General features: G+C 42.4%; 1 protein-coding gene across 1 annotated transcript in view; it reads right to left on the reverse strand.

Annotated features, from left to right (window-relative positions):
* Nucleotides 1-20,016, reverse strand: part of LOC126235131 (guanylate cyclase 32E) — a 954,039-nt gene that overhangs the window by 710,437 nt on the left and 223,586 nt on the right. Inside the window, exon 2 of the mRNA XM_049943867.1 lies at nucleotides 16,991-17,104. Coding sequence (XP_049799824.1) covers nucleotides 16,991-17,081 — 91 coding nt within the window. The 5' untranslated portion in view covers nucleotides 17,082-17,104. The remainder of the gene's footprint in view (nucleotides 1-16,990; nucleotides 17,105-20,016) is intronic.

Here is a 20,016-nt window from a genome sequence, read left to right on the forward strand (position 1 = left end):
ACTCTGATATTAGGAGGTGTCTACGGGTCATAAAAACTATCTTTCAGTAACTTTACAACGACAGAAAACGTTGTTATTATCAAATAAAAGAATAACTTTGGCATAACTGAAGATGTACGATCTTATACGATCTATACCATAGTCGTCAGTTGTCGATAAGATGCCTTTCGACCCAGTCATGTGGTAGACCATGCTCTAGTACCATTAATTATTAGCGTATAATCAAGTTCATTTTACGGTGTTCCTTAAATAAACGCACCAAATCGGATCCTGTGTGAAAACTGTTTGCACAAAAAACTTCTTTCCGCTTCATTAAGTGAAAAACAGACAGTAGTATTGCACTTCCGGAATCCGACGCCGCTGCTACGGCTCTGCACGAGGACGTGAAACTACGAGAGGATCTCAATATAACAGGTAGGAAGAATCCCCACGTGGCAGCTCACAGAGTTATTTCAAGAACTGACTGGCTTAATTATCGCAAAAGTCGGTTCGGAAAGCGTGGCCAATGGCCAGTTATACCTTCATCAATGGACTCACCGACTACACGGAGACACTGCTTGACGTTTTTGAAGCCGAGATTGTTGCGAGAGAAAGACGATTTGTAAGCATAGTGAATAAATAACTAGTAACTTTTTACTACCGACGTTGTCCGGTCGCTTAGCTGAATGGTAACGTACTTGTCTATCAAAAAGCGGGCCCGGGTTCGACTCCCGGTCGGGCCGGAGATTTTCTGCGTCTGTGGACGGGGTATTGTGTTGCCCTCGTCATTACTTCATTATAAACGACACGCAAGTCGCCCAATGCGGCCTCCCAGCCAACAATGCCACTATCATTTCATTATTTACTAGCGGCATTGACGCTTCACAGCTATCACGACTTCAAGGCACCTCTGCTGTTCAATCGACACGAGACTTCGCATCGCCGGAACTCAGCGGCCAGGCCACCATGCTGCGTACACGACGACGGTAGAGGTCTGTCACTCACGGGGACACAGGGGAAACAATAATCAAGTTTTAACAGGTTTACTGACAACGAAACACGTCTGCCTCGACCGTAAGAACAAAAGGCACAAAATACAGTCACTAGGTACTTATTCAGAGGCTTGACAGACCTGCTATTTGAAGTAGCTTGACTGTTTCTAATACATTGTAACACCACTATTAGCTTAATAGGAAAATACATTTGCAGGGAAGTAATCCAAATCCCAAAATGCCTTTCTCATTAGGTCCAAAACAAGCAAGGAAAAGTTCATCCTTAAAACAGTCTAAGTCCAAAGAGAAAGCAACGATGACAGGTGAGAACAGCGGCGTCGGTCCCAATGATGGTCTTCGAGAGCGTTCTAAAGACGGTGAGGTGACTAGCACTCTCCTGGATGCCAAGAAGAACTGGCTGGTGCAGTCCACGCACCGGCCGCTGTGGCTGCCAGTGGTGGAATAGTCGTCATACTATTGTCTTGTCACGTGTTGTGCGGATGCGAATTGGCTCCTCGGAAGTGACGGTCTCTGCCAGCACTGGTACCGCCGACTTGTGTCTGGTCGTGACTGTGACCTGGGGAGCTCGTGATGCTGAGGCGTGTAGTGGTCATGTAGACAGCACGCGTTCCCATTTTCCGTGGTCTCCGATATAGCAAATGGCAAAACACAAGTCTTTATGCATCCGCCGTGTCACTTGCCAAAAATAGCGCCGCACGTATCCGTTCGTGAGGCGGCTATTTAGGATGGCGCACTAGTTCCAGACAGCACTTCCGTCCCAGCCAGCAGCCTGGAAATCTCCAATACACGTCAAGGACTGGGCCTTCGACCTCTGGAAACCGCGCCGCCTCCTCAGCCAGGGCACTAAGTGATCAGTAATGTGCTGATTGAGATTTGGTATAATTATACTGTTGTTCATTTAGCCGACAAGGTAGTGTCAGACTGAAGGTTTCTGTCCTTGTTGGGCTTAGATATTTCATTACTGTTAGGTCTCAATACTTTTTCAACGAAGAATGGTGAATTGTTTATTCCTCTTCACTGAAGCGTGGATTTCGTCTTTGGTTTTGATCCTGAAATGAGAAACAAATTTTTCCGTTTTAGGCTACAATTATTACGACTTCAAGACTCTGCTCGTTAAAGAGCGCGCGGTGGGTTTCGTCTTTGGTTACTTTTTGATTCTGGAAGTCTTCATTAATTACGGACCGTCATTTATTTTGTTTCACATACTGAGGGACTAGCATCCATCTTGCTTCACTTACTGAAGTGCAATCCTTTCTTTTATTTCATGTGGAGGATCTCTCCGTGAAAATTGAGGCGAATAAAATTTTGTTTGTCCCCTATACCTGCGCTGTTCACTTGTACCCGTCAGCGATGGACACATCGTTAACTGTGCCTGGTGTGGACTGAATTGTGCAAACTGAATTCAAGTGAGCGCTGCTGACAATATTATGTTCGTTAGCAAACTACAGTTGTATCCTGAGTTCCCCGATTTCGTCGCCGAACAGTGGAACAGTCGTGATAACAAATGCAGTTCCGTGAAAAATGGAACATTATCTTAGATATACCATTAGGAAGTATAATACAGTAATAAAACGGTAGAGGTTTTGTTTTACGACAGCGATACATTTTTGGGATTGTAATATAATCATAAATTAAACTGTGAGGAACATACAGGAGAAGTGCTGAAACACCTAAAGAAATGTTTCTTTATAATGCAAATATTGCCGGACATAGATAATGTAAAAACGAACTGTTTGGGATACTTCGCTTACTTTCGTCCCATGAAGTCTTCCACACCAAGTATGTTTCATCCACTATCGGAAATACGCATCTTTCAGACTTCTCTATATATTACGATCTTCAACTTTTGCATCAAAATTTGACCTGCTTGTTTCTTTTGCCGTCAATATATCTTACACTAGGCCATCCCTTAGGTCTTTCCGTATCACGGAATTTTCTCCTCCGTTTCCCTTACTTTCGTGGCGCTCTATTCCGAGCTCATTTCCATTCACGTTTCGTAACAGGCATTTCAAATTTGCTCTAGATCTACATCTACAATTACATTACAATGTACATTATTACTCTTAAATTCACAAGTGTCTGACATGGGTTTCATCGAACTATCTTCAAGCTCCAGAATGAGATTTTCACTTTGCAGCGGAGTGTGCGCTGATATGAAACTTCGTGGCAGATTAAAACTGTGTGCCGGACCGATACTCGAACTCGGAACCTTTGCCTTTCACGGGCAAGTGCTCTACCAACTGAGCTACCCAAGCACGACACGCCCCATCCTCACAGCTTTACTTCTGCCAGTATCTCGTCTACTACCTTCCAAACTTTACAGAAGCTCTCCTGCGAGGAAGATTCTTTTAAGTGGTCTTTCACTGAACATCCTGTAAACGGGAATTTGCTATATTTTCTTCTAAGCTTCCGAGTTTCCTATTTACCCTTTTTGAGACACCTAGGAACATTGTCAGAACCCTCATTTCGCCGCCTGGGTTATGTTTCTCACGTTCTCTTCAATTAACCAATCGCTCAATACTATTTTGACAGCGCCCTAGCAACATTAACAATTTTGCAGAATTTAATTATTCTTACTTAACTATTCGTTTTGCTTGATACCATTCAAAAAGCTGCACATAATAGTTGAAATTTTCGAGATCTACTTTCAGTTCAGTATCTGCTTCCTGGATAAGACATGGTTAGCGGTCCAGAAACTGCGTAACTTAAGAGTAACTCGTGCCGAGAATTAGCTTGCATAATACTGGTGAGATGCAATCAAGGTCATAATTTGTTCCTAAACATAATTTTTTCGATTGTTTCTACTTTCCGAGTAATGCACGTACTCCTACAGGGTGTTTCAAAAGTGACCGGTATATTTGAAACGGCAATACAAACTAAACGAGCAGCGATAGAAATACACCGTTTGTTGCAATATGCTTGGGACAACAGTACATTTTCAGGCAGACAAACTTTCGAAATTACAGTAGTTACAATTGCCAACAACAGATGGCGCTGCGGTCTGGGAAACTCTATAGTACGATATTTTCCACATATCCACCATGCGTAGCAATAATATGGCGTAGTCTCTGAATAAAATTACCCGAAACCTTTGACAACGTGTCTGGCGGAATGGCTTCACATGCAGATGAGATGTACTGCTTCAGCTGTTCAATTGTTTCTGGATTCTGGCGGTACACCTGGTCTTTCAAGTGTCCCCACAGAAAGAAGTCACAGGGGTTCATGTCTGGCGAATAGGGAGGCCAATCCACGCCGCCTCCTGTATGTTTCGGATAGCCCAAAGCAATCACACGATCATCGAAATATTCATTCAGGAAATTAAAGGCGTCGGCCGTGCGATGTGGCCGGGCACCATCTTGCATAAACCACGAGGTGTTCGCAGTGTCGTCTAAGGCAGTTTGTACCGCCACAAATTCACGAAGAATGTCCAGATAGCGTGATGCAGTAATCGTTTCGGATCTGAAAAATGGGCCAATGATTCCTTTGGAAGAAATGGCGGCCCAGACCAGTACTTTTTGAGGATGCAGGGACGATGGGACTGCAACATGGGGCTTTTCGGTTCCCCATATGCGCCAGTTCTGTTTATTGACGAAGCCGTCCAGGTAAAAATAAGCTTCGTCAGTAAGCGCTGAGGGGTTGCCGCGTTTGAATTTTGTATGGATAGAGGTGTAAACTCTGGCGCATGAGACGATACGTGGACGTTGGCGTCATTTGGACCGCAGCTGCAACACGGCGAACGGAAACCCGAGGCCGCTGTTGGATCACCTGCTGCACTAGCTGCGCGTTGCCCTCTGTGGTTGCCGTACGCGGTCGCCCTACCTTTCCAGCACGTTCATCCGTCACGTTCCCAGTCCGTTGAAATTTTTCAAACAGATCCTTTATTGTATCGCTTTTCGGTCCTTTGGTTACATTAAACCTCCGTTGAAAACTTCGTCTTGTTGCAACAACACTGTGTTCTAGGCGGTGGAATTCCAACACCAGAAAAATCCTCCGTTCTAAGGAATAAACCATGTTGTCCACAGCACACCTGCACGTTGTGAACAGCACACGCTTACAGCGAAAGACGACGTACAGAATGGCGCACCCACAGACTGCGTTGTCGTCTATATCTTTCACATCACTTGCAGCGCCATCTGTTGTTGAAAATTGTAACTACTGTAATTTCGAAAGTTTGTCCGCCTGAAAATGTACTGTTGTCCCAAGCATATTGCAACAAACGATGTATTTCTATCGCTGCTCGTTTAGTTTTTATTGCCGTTTCAAATATACCGGTCATTTTTGAAACACCCTGTAACTGTACAGCTGTGTGGCTGGGAATACAAATGGCACAAGTACTTGCTGAATTAAACTGTAAATGACTGCCAAAGTCATATGCCTATTTATAAATAGCACTCCGTCTTCAGACCACTAGTGCCCTACCGGGACCATCCGACCGCCGTGCCATCCTCAGTGGAGGATGCAGATAGGAGCGGCGTGGGGTCAGCACACCGCTCTCCCGGTCGTTATGATGGTATTCTTGACCGAAGCCACTACTGTTCGGTCGAGTAGCTCCTCAATTGGCATCACGAGGTTGAGTGGATCCCGAAAAATGGCAACAGCGCATGGCGGCCTGGATGGTCACCCATCCAAGTGCTGACCACGATCGACAGCGCTTAACTCGGTGATCTCACGGGAACCGGTGTATCCACTGCGGCAAGGCCGTTGCCACTATTTATAAATAAGCTATTTATATATATGCTACTATCGAACTATCAGATATTTTTTCCTTATGGTCAGTATTTCCCTGCATTGTTATTTTATGATATATTAAAAGTACTTATACTGCTTGCCTCTTATAACTTTTTAGAGTAAGAAAGTTATAAATTCAAAAATATTATCTTTACTCTGCTATATTTTGAAGATTTTTGGGTCAACATAACATTACATAGAAAATGTACATTCGTTATCAAACAGGGATACGTGGATAATTAAAGGGAAAATATTATAGCACGATAAAAACAGTAAATAAGTAGCAAATAGAATTAAAATGTCAAAACGAAAAATATTCTGGTTGGTTACAAGACATATTGGCTCCAACACGTACGAGAGATTGTTGATAGTCACTTTCTATAATTCCCTCACAGTCAGGGGTTGTAGAATCTAAATCACGTCAATCTGTGGTATTTCTTCAAGAATGTCCATTTTGTGAAACATTTGAGATGATGTACCATTCTGTTGTGCATTTTTCAGTCTTTCTTGCCCCTTTTCTTTGACCACACACTCCTCCACTCGCTTTCCTTACACCCATTGTGACTGCTGTCTGGGAAAGGGATATACTGTTATAGAACCAGTGCTGAAGTGGAGGAATGTAGTTCATCATCTCCTGAAGATTTTTCCATTTCTCAGATTTTATTTCAAACCCATTTTGATGTGATATTGATGGGGGACAAATGTTAGGTCTACTACAGTCCGCTTCTCTAAACATCACGGATTCAGATCCACCTGATATTTCTCCGTTGTATTTTGTTTCATTCTGTGCATTTAGCGACTTTATCCTTTGCTATGGCATTCATTGGTTTAATTGAAAGATAGTTTTCTGTTTTTATGCATGCTACAGGTAACTTTCTGATGACCTGCTTGACTCCTTCCGTCCTCTTCTGTGGGGCAAATACATGACTGAAGTGATTCTTTACCTTTCCACAGATAGCAAAATCTTTATCATATTACACATATTGACGGAAGTACCTTATGATTTGTTATGTCGGTGTCCTGATTTTGCCTCAAAATGTACAAGGTGAATTTCAGAATATGACCTATTTAAATATGCATTAAATATTAGTGTAAGTACTCTTAAAAGCACAAACATTAGTGTGGTGCTGAACTCGCCCCCCCCCTCAAAAAAAAAAAAAAAATCCGAACCTTCATTAAAGGTACCAACGTTTCTCCGTCTGTATCCCATTTCACTCATACTAGTTGTGTTCTATATACTGTCCAGGCAGCGGCTTAGAACTTAAACTTTATCAACGCAGGATGATTAGCTGTCGAAATGTGTATTTAGATCATTTGCTTGTAAATGTCACTTGCACCACTACTACTCACAGCTCCTCCGTATCTTCAACCATGAGGTTGGAAAGAAAAGTAATTGCGTGGTATTGAGTACTGAAAATCGTATTCAACTTACTTTTTCTGCGGTAGTTGGTAAGTTAAACATACGTATGTTTCTAACAATGCTCTGTCTTTTCCTGTGTCCACTTGACCGTGTAATTTTGTCAACGTTTGAATTTATTTCAAGCACTTACAACATTTACTATAGCACCGAGGTTCATAAAACTGATACACAGTGACAGGTGGATAGCCTGTCAGGAAGTTTGATTTCGTCTTACTGATAAATTCTCTTTCACTTGTAGCTAAAAGAAATAACAGGGCTATTGCCATGTTGACCTAGAATTCTCCAAGCCACTGCAGCCAATTCCGGAGATGAAACGAGGGTGACGTGGATACGCGCTTTCATCGGATGCTTTGTGTCAACCCATCGATCGCGTACGCTCATGCGTTTTTCCATCACGAGGACAAATGGGAACAAATTGAGGCCAGTACACCTGCCTCCCGTCCTCAGAACTTCAGCATACGGGTCACAAGCAAAGGGTTTGATGTAGAGTGTTCGTTTCCCTTGTGTGTGTGTGTGTGTGTGTGTGTGTGTGTGTGTGTGCGTGCGTGTGGCGGTTCCGTCCCTTTGTTAGTCAATAAAATAAAGCAACGTAACATAACAACACTGTGCAGGAAACATAACTCTGAGACCACAGTTCGCGTATAGAGTCGACTCTTGCTATAGACAAAAAGTGATTAAGAGACTGACCGTTCATACGAAGGTTGGCCACAGTTACGCAGACAAATATTCAGTACTGTTCGTCAAGTGAGTAACATTTTCTCTCTCTCTCTCTCTCTCTCTCTCTCACACACACACACACACACACACACACACACATACACATACATATAGCTACATGTAATGGATGTGTCGTGACTTATCGTTTTCGAGGAGATATTATTTCATACTCGTTTACTGCAATGAGAAATACATTAAGCCACAATGACAAATATTTATTAAAATAAAGTATATAAAATTTTTGCACGTAATTGTGGACATAAAAATACCTATAAATAATTAATGAAGCACAAGGTGTCTACTCTTCCTGAATCGAAACAATGTCATTGTCAGGAGGTTCTGATGCATGCACGACAACTTAACGTTCCACCAGATTGTTTGGATTTGTCAAAAGGATTTAGTCAATACGTTATTGGACTAGATTTTCCAGTCATAAGTTTTATTTTCTTCTCATGATATACCTTTCCGTCCCTGGATATACTGCACCTCTAATTTCCGTTTTATTAGTGTCATCATCATGGTCATTGCCCTTGTCAGTGTCCAATGATCCTTCATTGTCTTTCACATCTTTGAATGAATATGGTCCACCCGTCTATTGTTCTGGTGATTGCAGTATTCCTGTCAAAAGCTTTATGTTACGATTATACTTGTGCCCCCTGTTTGCGTTTATATGCTAGTAGGAACTGTAACAAAATCAAGGAATTAGTTACTTTGAAAAATTCAGCATAATTGTGAAGATCACGTGTTGTGAAATGATTAGATTTGGGTTTCAAAGGTGAGTTATAGAATCCCTTAATTCAACGATATCTTCGCATTACGAACAATAAAATCATTGTCATGGATATCCACTGTTGAGTTACGAATGATCCAACAACGTGAAGAGTCATGTGTGATACAATACGCGGTGTCACCGTTTTGGCGGAGTAGAACAGCAGAAAACAACGTACCCATAAAGATCTTGAGAAGATTATGCGTAACAAATAGGGCAGAGCTGTATTTGTGGGACTAATACTTGGCAACACATAGCTGGATTACACTGCAGAAATAATAACAGAGCTCAAACCTGTGAGGTTACAAGTTCTTGCAACACTCCAGTGTGCACGCATTGGTTTACAGCAAACTGTGAGATTATGTCTCCTCGAGAATGGTAAGTCACCACATCTCCAGTACATGTTGCTGTGCGCGCGCACGCGTGGATGCGTCTGTGACAAATTACTATGCACATAATAAACAGTACTGGACAGCTGCCCAAGCAGAAGTACAAATACTGCAAGTAACTACTCGTGATACCATCAGGACGGTATTAAGGGCGGGTCGATACCTTGGGCCTCACTAACATATTACTTATTTCATTTACCTAAAAAAATTCCAGATGAACTATTTTAAGTAAATAACTAACACTTGTAAAATTAAAAACTGCATAACATTTTAGGATCCACTGAAGCAACTGGCGAAATGATACTGTGATCAAAACTATAGTTATTGTAGCGTAAAATACCAAATGACAGTAATATTGCAAACTACTTGTGTGTCATGTTATGCTATGAGCATCTAAAAGGTCATAACTTTTCGAAACTTATAATATGATCTCGTAATTTCAATTAAAAACCGAGTAAAGTCTCTCTGAAAACTGCTGCTGTATGTTGTATTATTTATATGGTAGAGGCTTACTAAAATGAAACAAGTTGTAAGCAGCACTCGTATTGTCAAAAGCCACGCCACTATTAAGGAATCACATGGCTGATAATTTTACTTTTGTAAATACTTAAAAAACGGTTGATGCAAAATAAAATTCATGCTCCCTCCGCAGAAATATTATATGAAGCGGGAATATTCCTCGTGCTATGTTGTGTATCATGAAATGTAGTATAGACCTGTCTGTAAAACTTTCCTAATAAGCTATGTGAGCTCGAGCCGCACAACACGGAGATAGCAGGGGAAGTTCCGAGGATTGTAAAAACTTTCTGACTAGGAAGAATTTTTTAGCTCGTGCACTCTGATATGTTTTTCTATTAGAAAAAGAACTATATTTTGAGCGTAACTATTTAATAACATGACTTCGGTGTCATCCAGTTGATCTAGTTGTATTTGCATTATTTACTTTATTCAGATGAAATTGAAAGAGTGAGAAACTGAAGTAGAACATGGTCCGTGAGCGAAGCATATTTTTCTTAAAGAAAGATGAGAGAGTTGTGCTAGACTTAAAGTTCCGGAAAACAGGTGGACAAAGCACAGCTCTCGGGCTGGTTCTGGGCATGTGACATTTATGGTCTGTCGGTGAAATACCGGGTATACTTGTTAAGGTAATTTAGCCTGGGTCTAGAAGTCTCCTCCCGTCGCTTTTGCGCCAGCAACACAGACGAACAATCTCTTTTAACAGAAACCAGTTATTTAAGAAATCAAAGAGACAGATGATTCGTATGACGCTAAAGCTTATGTCATCAAAGTTGTTCAGTGGTTTAGCACCTGTTTTATGTGAAAGGAAGCAGCTTTCTCGTACAGCGATGTCGTCGTAGATTTTGAGATGAGTGGTGCTGTCAGCAAAAATTAAAAAGAAGGAGAGTGAACATCTAAATGTCAACAACATGGTATTTTTTTCTTGTAGGTGTTAATGGTAAAGGTGTGTGCTTAGCTGACAGTGAAGAACCCGCAGTTTTCAAAGTGCAATATTTGTAAAGTGCATTTGAACACAAACCGTTCTGGGAACTGCAATGATCTTTCTGATGTTGCGAAGATGAAAGGAATTAGAAGTCTTGGTAAATGATGGTGCGGTTAGAGAGAAAAAAAAAATGTTTTCGTCAAAAAGAGCAAAAACGATAAGAAAACGACAAAATCCAGTTATGTAGTGACGTATGATACGACAAATGAGAATAGGGCAGTATCGGTTTACCTGTGTGGACACGAAGAGCCGACACAGAAAACAGTTTGAACAGATGATGCGCAAGTAAGATGAGTTTGTCAGATATTCTGTGGCACTGATTGAAATTGCAGTCATAGTGACATTACACAGCTCTGTATGTTTATCCATTATGTAAATAAAGACTTTGAATAAAGCAGGAAGTGTGAATATTGAATAGCGCATACAGAGACGTGGCAAGTAGAGAGGAAAGTCGAAGAGCTTAGTTACTGACGATTCTTAGGATTCTGCGTTCCGGAATGAAGCCTTTTCCAAATAATCAGCTGCTCGTGAAATGTATTTGGACTACAAAGTCACATTTTTGATCAGTTATGCACCAGGAACAAGTATGCAAATGTGTGTTACACATTAGTAACTGTTCGGATTTTCAGATAAAAATCGTGAGCTATGCTAGAACAAGAGGGATCATTATATGTAAATTGAAGATGGACGAGGGAGAAAGGAAAAGAATGGGAAGGGATTAGTAACGTCAGCTGCATCGGGACATTACGCAGAATGAGCGGCGACGAATGAAAATGTGTGACGGACCACCACGCATTCATACAACAGGGGTCAACTGAATCTCAGTAAGATTAATATACTAGAATAGGCATGCGGTTTAAAATGAACTTCAAAAATGGACAAAGGAGAGAGATGGAGTGGAAAAAGGCCTGTACTATTAGAGTAAGAGACAACTGGAGCAGAACTGCAAAGACATGTATGGGGTTAACCTTGATGTCATGTGACCTACTGGACCTGATCGCCCGAGTATGTGGGTGAAACAGTATGAAGGGCACCTCTGTACACAAGAGAAGGATAGAACGTGGAAAAACAGGTGATGGAGAGAATTAAAGCTTTTAGAATGTAGCTGAAGAAGAGGATGATGATAAATATGTTGTTGTTGTGGTCTTCAGTCCTGAGACTGGTTAGATGCAGCTCTCCATGCTACTCTATCCTGTGCAAGCTTCTTCATCTCCCAGTACCTACTGCAACCTACATCCTTCTGAATCTGCTTAGTGTATTCATCTCTTGGTCTCCCTCTACGATTTTTACACTCCACGCTGCCCTCCAATACTAAATTGGTGATCCCTTGATGCCTCAGAACATGTCCTACCAACCGATCCCTTCTTCTAGTCATGTTGTGCCACAAACTTCTCTTCTCCCCAATCCTATTCAATACTTCCTCATTAGTTATGTGATCTACCCATCTAATCTTCAGCATTCTTCTGTAGCACCACATTTCGAAAGCTTCTATTCTCTTCTTGTCCAAACTATTTATCGTCCATGTTTCACTTCCATACATGGCTACATTCCATACAAATACTTTTAGAAGCGACTTCCTGACACTTAAACCTATTCTCATTGTTAACAAATTTCTCTTCTTCAGAAATGCTTTCCTTGCCATTGCCAGTCTACATTTTATATCCTCTCTACTTCGACCATCATCAGTTATTTTGCTCCCCAAATAGAAAAACCCCTTTACTACTTTAAGTGTCTCGTTTCCTAATCTAATCCCCTCAGCATCACCCGCCTTAATTCTACTACATTCCATTATCCTTGTTTTGCTTTTGTTGATGTTCATCTTATATCCTCCTTTCAAGACACTGTCCATTCCGTTCAACTGCTCTTCCAAGTCCTTTGCTGTCTCTGACAGAATTACAATGCCATCGGCGAACCTCAAAGTTTTTATTTCTTCTCCATGGATTTTAATACCTACTCCGAATTTTTCTTTTGTTTCCTTCACTGCTTGCTCAATATAAAGATTGAATAACTTCGGGGAGAGGCTACAACCCTGTCTCACTCCCTTCCCAACCACTGCTTCCCTTTCATGTCCCACGACTCTTATAACTGCCATCTGGTTTCTGTACAAATTGTAAATAGCCTTTCGCTCCCAGTATTTTACCCCTGCCTCTTTCAGAATTTGAAAGAGAGTATTCCAGTCAACATTGTCAAAAGCTTTCTCTAAGTCTACAAATGCTAGGAACGTAGGTTTGTCTTTCCTTAATCTGGCTTCTAAGATAAGTCGTAGGGTCAGTATTGCCTCACGTGTTCCGATACTTCTACGGAATCCAAACTGATCTTCCCCGAGGTCGGCTTCTACCAGTTTTTCCATTCGTCTATAAAGAATTCGTGTTAGTATTTTGCAGCCATGACTTATTAAACTGATAGTTCGGTAATTTTCACATCTGTCAACACCTGCTTTCTTTGGGATTGGAATTATTATATTCTTCTTGAGGTCTGAGGGTATTTCGCCTGTCTCATACATCTTGCTCACCAGATGGTAGAGTTTTGTCAGTACTGGCTCTCCCAAGGCTGTCAGCAGTTCTAATGGAATGTTGTCTACTCCCGGAGCTTTGTTGCGATTCAGGCCTTTCAGTGCTCTGTCAAACTCTTCACGCAGTATCATGTCTCCCATTTTATATTCGTCTACATCCTCTTCCATTTCCATAATATTGCCCTCAAGTACATCGCCCTTGTATAGACCTTCTATATAATCCTTCCACCTTTCTGCTTTCCATTCTTTGCTTAGAACTGGTTTTCCATCTGAGCTCTTGATATTCATACAAGTTGTTCTCTTTTCTCCAAAGGTCTCTTTAATTTTCCTGTAGGCAGTATCTATCTTACCCCTAGTGAGAAAAGCCTCTACATCCTTACATTTGTCCTCTAGCCATCCCTGCTTAGCCATTTTGCACTTCCTGTCGATCTCATTTTTGAGACGTTTGCATTCCCTTTTGCCTGCTTCATTTACTGCATTTTTATATTTTCTCCTTTCATCAATTAAATTCAATATTTCTTCTGTTACCCAAGGATTTCTACCAACCCTCGTCTTTTTACCTACTTGATCCTCTGCTGCCTTCACCACTTCATCCCTCAAAGCTATCCATTCTTCTTCTACTGTATTTCCTACCCCCATTCTTGCCAATTGTTCCCTTATGCTCTCCCTGAAACTCTGTACAACCTCTGGTTCTTTCAGTTTATCCATGTCCCATCTCCTTAAGTTCCCACCTTTTTGCAGTTTCTTCAGTTTTAATCTACAGGTCATAACCAATAGATTGTGGTCAGAGTCAACATCTGCCCCTGGAAATGTCTTACAATTTAAAACCTGGTTCTTAAATCTCTGTCTTACCATTATATAATCTATCTGATACCTTCTAGTATCTCCAGGATTCTTCCATGTATACAACCTTCTTTAAGTAATATAAAGGACAGAAAAAGGTTAGAGCGATCGCTGTGAGGGCATAGAACAATGATTAAATGTTGCTACAAGGAAAAGTAAAAGGGAAAATCTGTAGCAGTAAAAAGTGGAAAATGCAAAACAGACGCAAAGAGGAAAAGATTGTCACATGACATAAAGATTTTTAGGATGTCAGGAAATATAAGCACATATTCAAAGAGGGAAAGATTGGCACAAGACATAAAGATTTGTAGGATGTCAGGAAACCGGTAAGAAGAAACATAAAGGGGAAAGGAAGTAAAGCTTTTTATCGATCGCATTCACCACTCTGTCACGAAGATTCAAGATCGTTTTTCACGTTGCTGGGCTCGGTATAAATTACACAGTTAACGAAGTTCTTCTATTGTGTCATCACCCTCCTTAATGGCTGATGCCACTTCATCTCGGAGATATCAACGTCCTGGATTATTTGTTGCAGATTTTAACGATCTCCATATGTACATTCCCTCATAGATTCCAGGAAGAACCACTCGCTTCTTACTTCTATAGCAAAACGTCTGAACTACTTCACTTCTTTCCCATTTTCCCCACAGTTCATGATTCAGCTTCCTCTCCCAGAAATTCTCACAAATTTATTTCTCAAAGCGAGGTCTATGTTTGACACTACTAGATCTCCTCTGGGAAGGAATACGCTCTGTTCGTGTGCGAGACTGCTGTTTAGATCTTTCTTGCTACGTCCATCGTTGTAAGATAGCTGAAATGCTTCACTTTGCGAATTTTGTGATCTTCAGGTTTGATGTTAGCTGCATCCTAACCTCTTTCCTGCTGCTCTTTAATACTTCCGTATTTCTTCGGTTTCTCTCAATACATATTATGTATTCAGTAGACTTTTCGTTCCATTCAAGACGCCTTCTAACGCGCTTTCGCCGTAGGAATCAGTGTCCTCTTGCCCTTGCTAACCTCTCGTCCTGGAATTTTATGTTACGTTTGAAACTCTCTTCTATTTACTGTAACTTTTAGTAGGGGTCATTCTTGAATGAAACTTTTTAAAAAAAGATCTTTGTCGGCTTCGCCTATTAAATGTGTTTGAAATCAACTATAGCGAGTTCGGCTTGTACCCATTTTCAAGAGGAACACAATTTCTTTTTTTTTTTTTTTTGCTTTAGCACTTACAAAATTTTATTAAAAGATTTAAAAATTTGTAATTTTTACATGCGCAAAACATCGAAATTTTTGCTCAACTTATAATTAATCACCCAAAGGCCGAAATCGCAATTGTGGATTTTAACAGTAAATTAAACACTCCAAGGTGACCATGATGTCTTTAAAAATTATTTTTCTTCATTGCTTCTTCTGTTTACTGGTTGAAGAGTCTAGTATGGTCCATAAAAAAATACAGCATATATTTAAAGTCACCCAAAATGCGATGGGATAGAGAGAAGTAGTTATATTGAATGCAACTCGTAATTTTCAAACAGGAAATGGTCACGTCGGACGTCAAACATCTACGGAATTACACGATAAAAATGGAGTGTTCTGCCAATCGCGTCGATGGACGAAACCCGAAAATTTCGTTAGACTGTTGATTCCATCAAAAAATGTTCAAATGCGTGTGAAATCCTATGGGACTTAACTGCTAAGGTCATCAGTCCCTAAGCTTACACACTATTTAAACTAAATTATCCTAAGAACAAACACAGACATCCATACCCGAGGGAGGACTCGAACCTCCGCCGGGACCAGCCGCACAGTCCATGACTGCAGCGCCTGAGACCGCTCGGCTAATCCCGCGCGGCGTTGATTCCGTCATTTGGCGGGGAACGATTCATCCGCTTTTAAATATGAAATGACCTAGTCTTCTTCATAAGACGAGAGAAACCGTAAAAATGGACGGCATTCTAAGAAACGGCAACAACGTTTAAAGATCTGGCAGTCAACGTGTTAAATAATACTTGTAACATATCTCGAGCACAAGCATTATCAGACTGCTGCCAAGTCTCTGGTCTTCACCGCATAGACAACTGCGTTCTCATGTGCTTTCGGATAGAAACCTAAATGACCGAAATCCGTGAAACGTGACGGACACTCCATCGGTCCTTTAAGGCCCATCCGTCTTCGCGGAAAATGGATTTTCTTATGTGCCTGAACAGCTAGCTCACAATCGTAGGGCACGCCAGAGTGGGATAACTCATATAGGTCTGGTGGAATGGCTGCGCAAAAGCACTGCTAGAATGAAAGACATCTGCCCGCATCTCGTGGTCGTGCGGTAGCGTTCTCGCTTCCTACGCCCGGGTTCCCGGGTTCGATTCCCGGCGGGGTCAGGGATTTTCTCTGCCTCGTGATGGCTGGGTGTTGTGTGATGTCCTTAGGTTAGTTAGGTTTAAGTAGTTCTAAGTTCTAGGGGACTGATGACCATAGATGTTAAGTCCCATAGTGCTCAGAGCCATTTGAACCATTTTGAAAGACATCTGTTTTTCTAGTGTAAATGTCTCTGTCTTTGTTACCTCACATCTCCTCTCTTTCATTACAAAATTACAATCATAACCTGAAATGGAGGCTGCCATGTTGATTGCCTATCAGCTTTTTTTTCTCTTCCATCTTACACTACACGGCTTGAACTTTTTGTTTACCCAATTGTTCTTTTTCAGAACAGAGAAAGACTGCGTACCTGCCTTTCACCAGTTTTCATCCACTCACTTGTCTCTTGGTTTTCCACTCGTATTCTTCCCTCCTGGTTCCTGTACATCTTGAATATTATCCCCATAGCGCATCTCTGTTTTTCAAACGTTTTCAAATATCTTGACAAACGCCGAAAGCATTTTCCAGTTCCACAAATTCTATGGAGACGTCTTGATTTTATAATTTCTGCAAACCCCTCCATTCTCTCCGCTTCTCCCTCCCTCGCCCCCCCTACCACCCCCGCCCCCCACCCACCCCACCCCCCACCCACGCGTAACTTCAGAATGGCCTCTACGGTACCCTTATCTTTGGACGACAGAGATACCTTATGGTTTCAGGTACTGGTACTGGGCATGAGCTAGGTAGGTAAACCTCGTACTGACCTGTGATGTAGCCCAGCAGGAACCTCTCGCATCGGCGGGCGCTGGGCAGCAGCAGCAGGAGCAGCAGCAACGGCAGGGACTGCTGCCGCATCCTCCGTTCGGCCCTCTCACTTCCTGCACAAAAGAAACAAACGACTCTACACTAGTATTTCACCATTAGAGTAGAACTAGAGAACGAACTATTCTTCACAGGAGGCACCACTATGAGAATGTATTAATTAGGCAGAGAGAGACGTAACTTTCTACTACACTATCGACGAGAAATCGTTGGAGAAAGTACCGACAGTAAATATATGTACACGGTGTTCCGTCTGATATATAACAAGAAGATTAAGTTCTTTTTGTATGCGGCAATAGTACTGTAATCAGTCCAAGCATATATACACTGAGATGACAAAAGCCATGGGATACACTATGTGATCAAAAGTATCCAGCCACCTGGCTGAAAATGACTTACAAGATCGTGGCGCCCTCCATCGGTAATGCTGGAATTCAATATGGTGTTGGCCCACCCTCAGCCTTATTGACAGCCTCCGCTCTCGCAGGCATATGTCCAATCAGGCGCTGGAAGGTTTCTTGGGGAATGGCAGGCATTTTCACAAAGTGCTGCACTGAGGAGAGGTATCGATGTCGGTCGCTGAGACCTGGCACGAATTAGGCGTTCCAAAACATCCCAAAGGTGTTCTGTACGATTCAGGTCAGGATTCTTTGCAGGGAAGTCCGTTACAGGGATGTAACTGTCTTGTAACCACTCCGCCACAGGCTGTGAATTATGAACAGATGCTCGATCGTGTTGAAAGTTGCAGTCGCCATCCCCGAATTGCGCTCCTACAGTGGGAAGCAAATAGGTGCTTAAAACATCAACGTAGGCCTGTGCTGCGATAGTGTCATGCAAATCAATAAGGGGTGCAAGCCCCTTCCATGAAAACCACGACCACATCATAACACCACAGCCTCCGAATTTTGCTGTTGACGCTACACACACTGACGTTCACCGGTCATTCGCCATACCCACACCCTACCATCGGATCGCCACATTATGTACCGTGATTCGTCCCACCACACAACGTTTTTCCACTGTTCAATCGTCCATTATTTACGCTCCTTACATCAAGAGAGTCGTCGTTTGGTATTTATGGGCATGATATGTGGCTTATGGGCAGCCGCTCGACCATGAAATACAAGTGCTCTTATCTCCCGCCTAACTGTCATCGTACTTGCAGTGACTCCTGACGCAGTCTGCAATTCCTGTTTGATGGCCTGGATAGATGTCTGCCCAATACACATTGCGACCCTCTTCAACTGTCGGCGGTCTCTGTGAGTCAACAGACGAGGTCAGTCTGTATGCTTTTGTGCTGTACGTGTCCCTTTCCATGTCCAGTTCACTATCGCATCGGAAGCAGTGGACCTAGGGATGTTTAGGAGTGTGGAAATCTCGCGTTCAGACATATAACACAAGTGACATCTAGTCCATGAGTTCTGCGGATCGCCCGTTCTGCTCTTTCACGATGTCTGATGATTGCTCAGGACGCTAATATGAAGTGCCTGCCAGTAGGTGGCAACATAATGCAAATAATATGAGAAAGATATGTTTTGGGGGGTGTTCGGACACTTTTGATCACACAGTGTACCTCTCAAAATCGCGTCGGTCCTCCTTTTTCCCTGCGAAGGCAGCAATTCGACGTGGCATGGCCTCTATAGTTGAGGAAGTGCTGTCGGTGCAGGACCTCTCGACTGTATCCCATAAATGTTCGATGGGATTCACGTCAGGCGGTCTGGGTGGCCAAAATATTCCCTCGAACTGTCCAGAATATTCTTCAGTTTCAAACGATTGTGGCTCGGTGACATGGCTCATCCTTGTAGGGCGACATGAGGTACGTGAATGGCTGTAAATGGTCTCAGGTAGCCGAACATAACCATATCCAGTCAACGATCAGTTCATGAGCCGGCCGCGGTGGTCTAGCGGTTAAGGCGCTCAGTCCGGAACCGCGCGACTGCTACGGTCGCAGGTTCGAATCCTGCCTCGGGCATGGATGTGTGTGATGTCCTTAGGTTAGTTAGGTTTAAGTAGTTCTAAGTTCTAGGAGACTGATGACCACAGATGTTAAGTCCCATAGTGCTCAGAGCCATTTTTTTGATCAGTTCATGGCTTCAGTTGGACCAGGTGACACAGTCCTTTTCATGTAAACACATTCCACACCATTGTGGAGCAACAATTAGCTTTCGCAGTGTCTTGTTGACACTTGGGTTCACGGTTTCATGGGATCTACGCCACACTCGAACCCTACCATCAGTTCTTACCAACTGAAATCAGGACTCACCTGATGAGGCTACGGCTTTTATTTTGTCTAGGATCCAACCTATATGGTCACGAGCCCACCAGAAGTGCTGCAAGCGATGCCGTGTTCTTGGCAAAGGCACTAGCGCCGGTCGTCTGCTGCCATATACCGTTAACGACAGATTTCGCCGCACTGTCCTAACTGATAGATTCACCGTACGACCTACATTGATTTCTGCGTTATTTCACGCAGTTTACTTGTCGGTTGACACTAACAATTTCACGCAAACGCCGCTGCCCTCGGTCATTAGGTGGAGGCACCGGCCACTGCTTCGTCCATGGTGAGAGATAATGCCTGAAATTTGTTATTCTCGGCGCACTCTTGACACTGTGCATCTCGGAATATTGAATTCTTTAACGATTTCCGAAATGGAATGTCCAATGCGTCTAGCTCCAACAACCATTCAAAGCTTGTTAATTCCTGACTTGCGGCCATAATCACGTCGGACGTCTGTTCACAAGAATCACCTAATTACAAATAACAGCTCGGCCAGTGCACTTCCCGTTTATACCTTGTGTACGGGATCCTAACGGGATCTGTGTATGTGTATTTCGCTACCCCATGGCTTTCATCATCTCAGTGTATAGAAATAGACATGACTAGCTTTCTACGAATGGTTGCACCCTCAGTTTTAAAAACACACAACATATTCAGTTCTGCACCTATAGTGGTGCTAACCAATGATAA

This window comes from Schistocerca nitens, chromosome 1, assembly GCF_023898315.1.
Source record: "Schistocerca nitens isolate TAMUIC-IGC-003100 chromosome 1, iqSchNite1.1, whole genome shotgun sequence".
In the NCBI taxonomy this organism is placed as follows: domain Eukaryota; kingdom Metazoa; phylum Arthropoda; class Insecta; order Orthoptera; family Acrididae; genus Schistocerca; species Schistocerca nitens.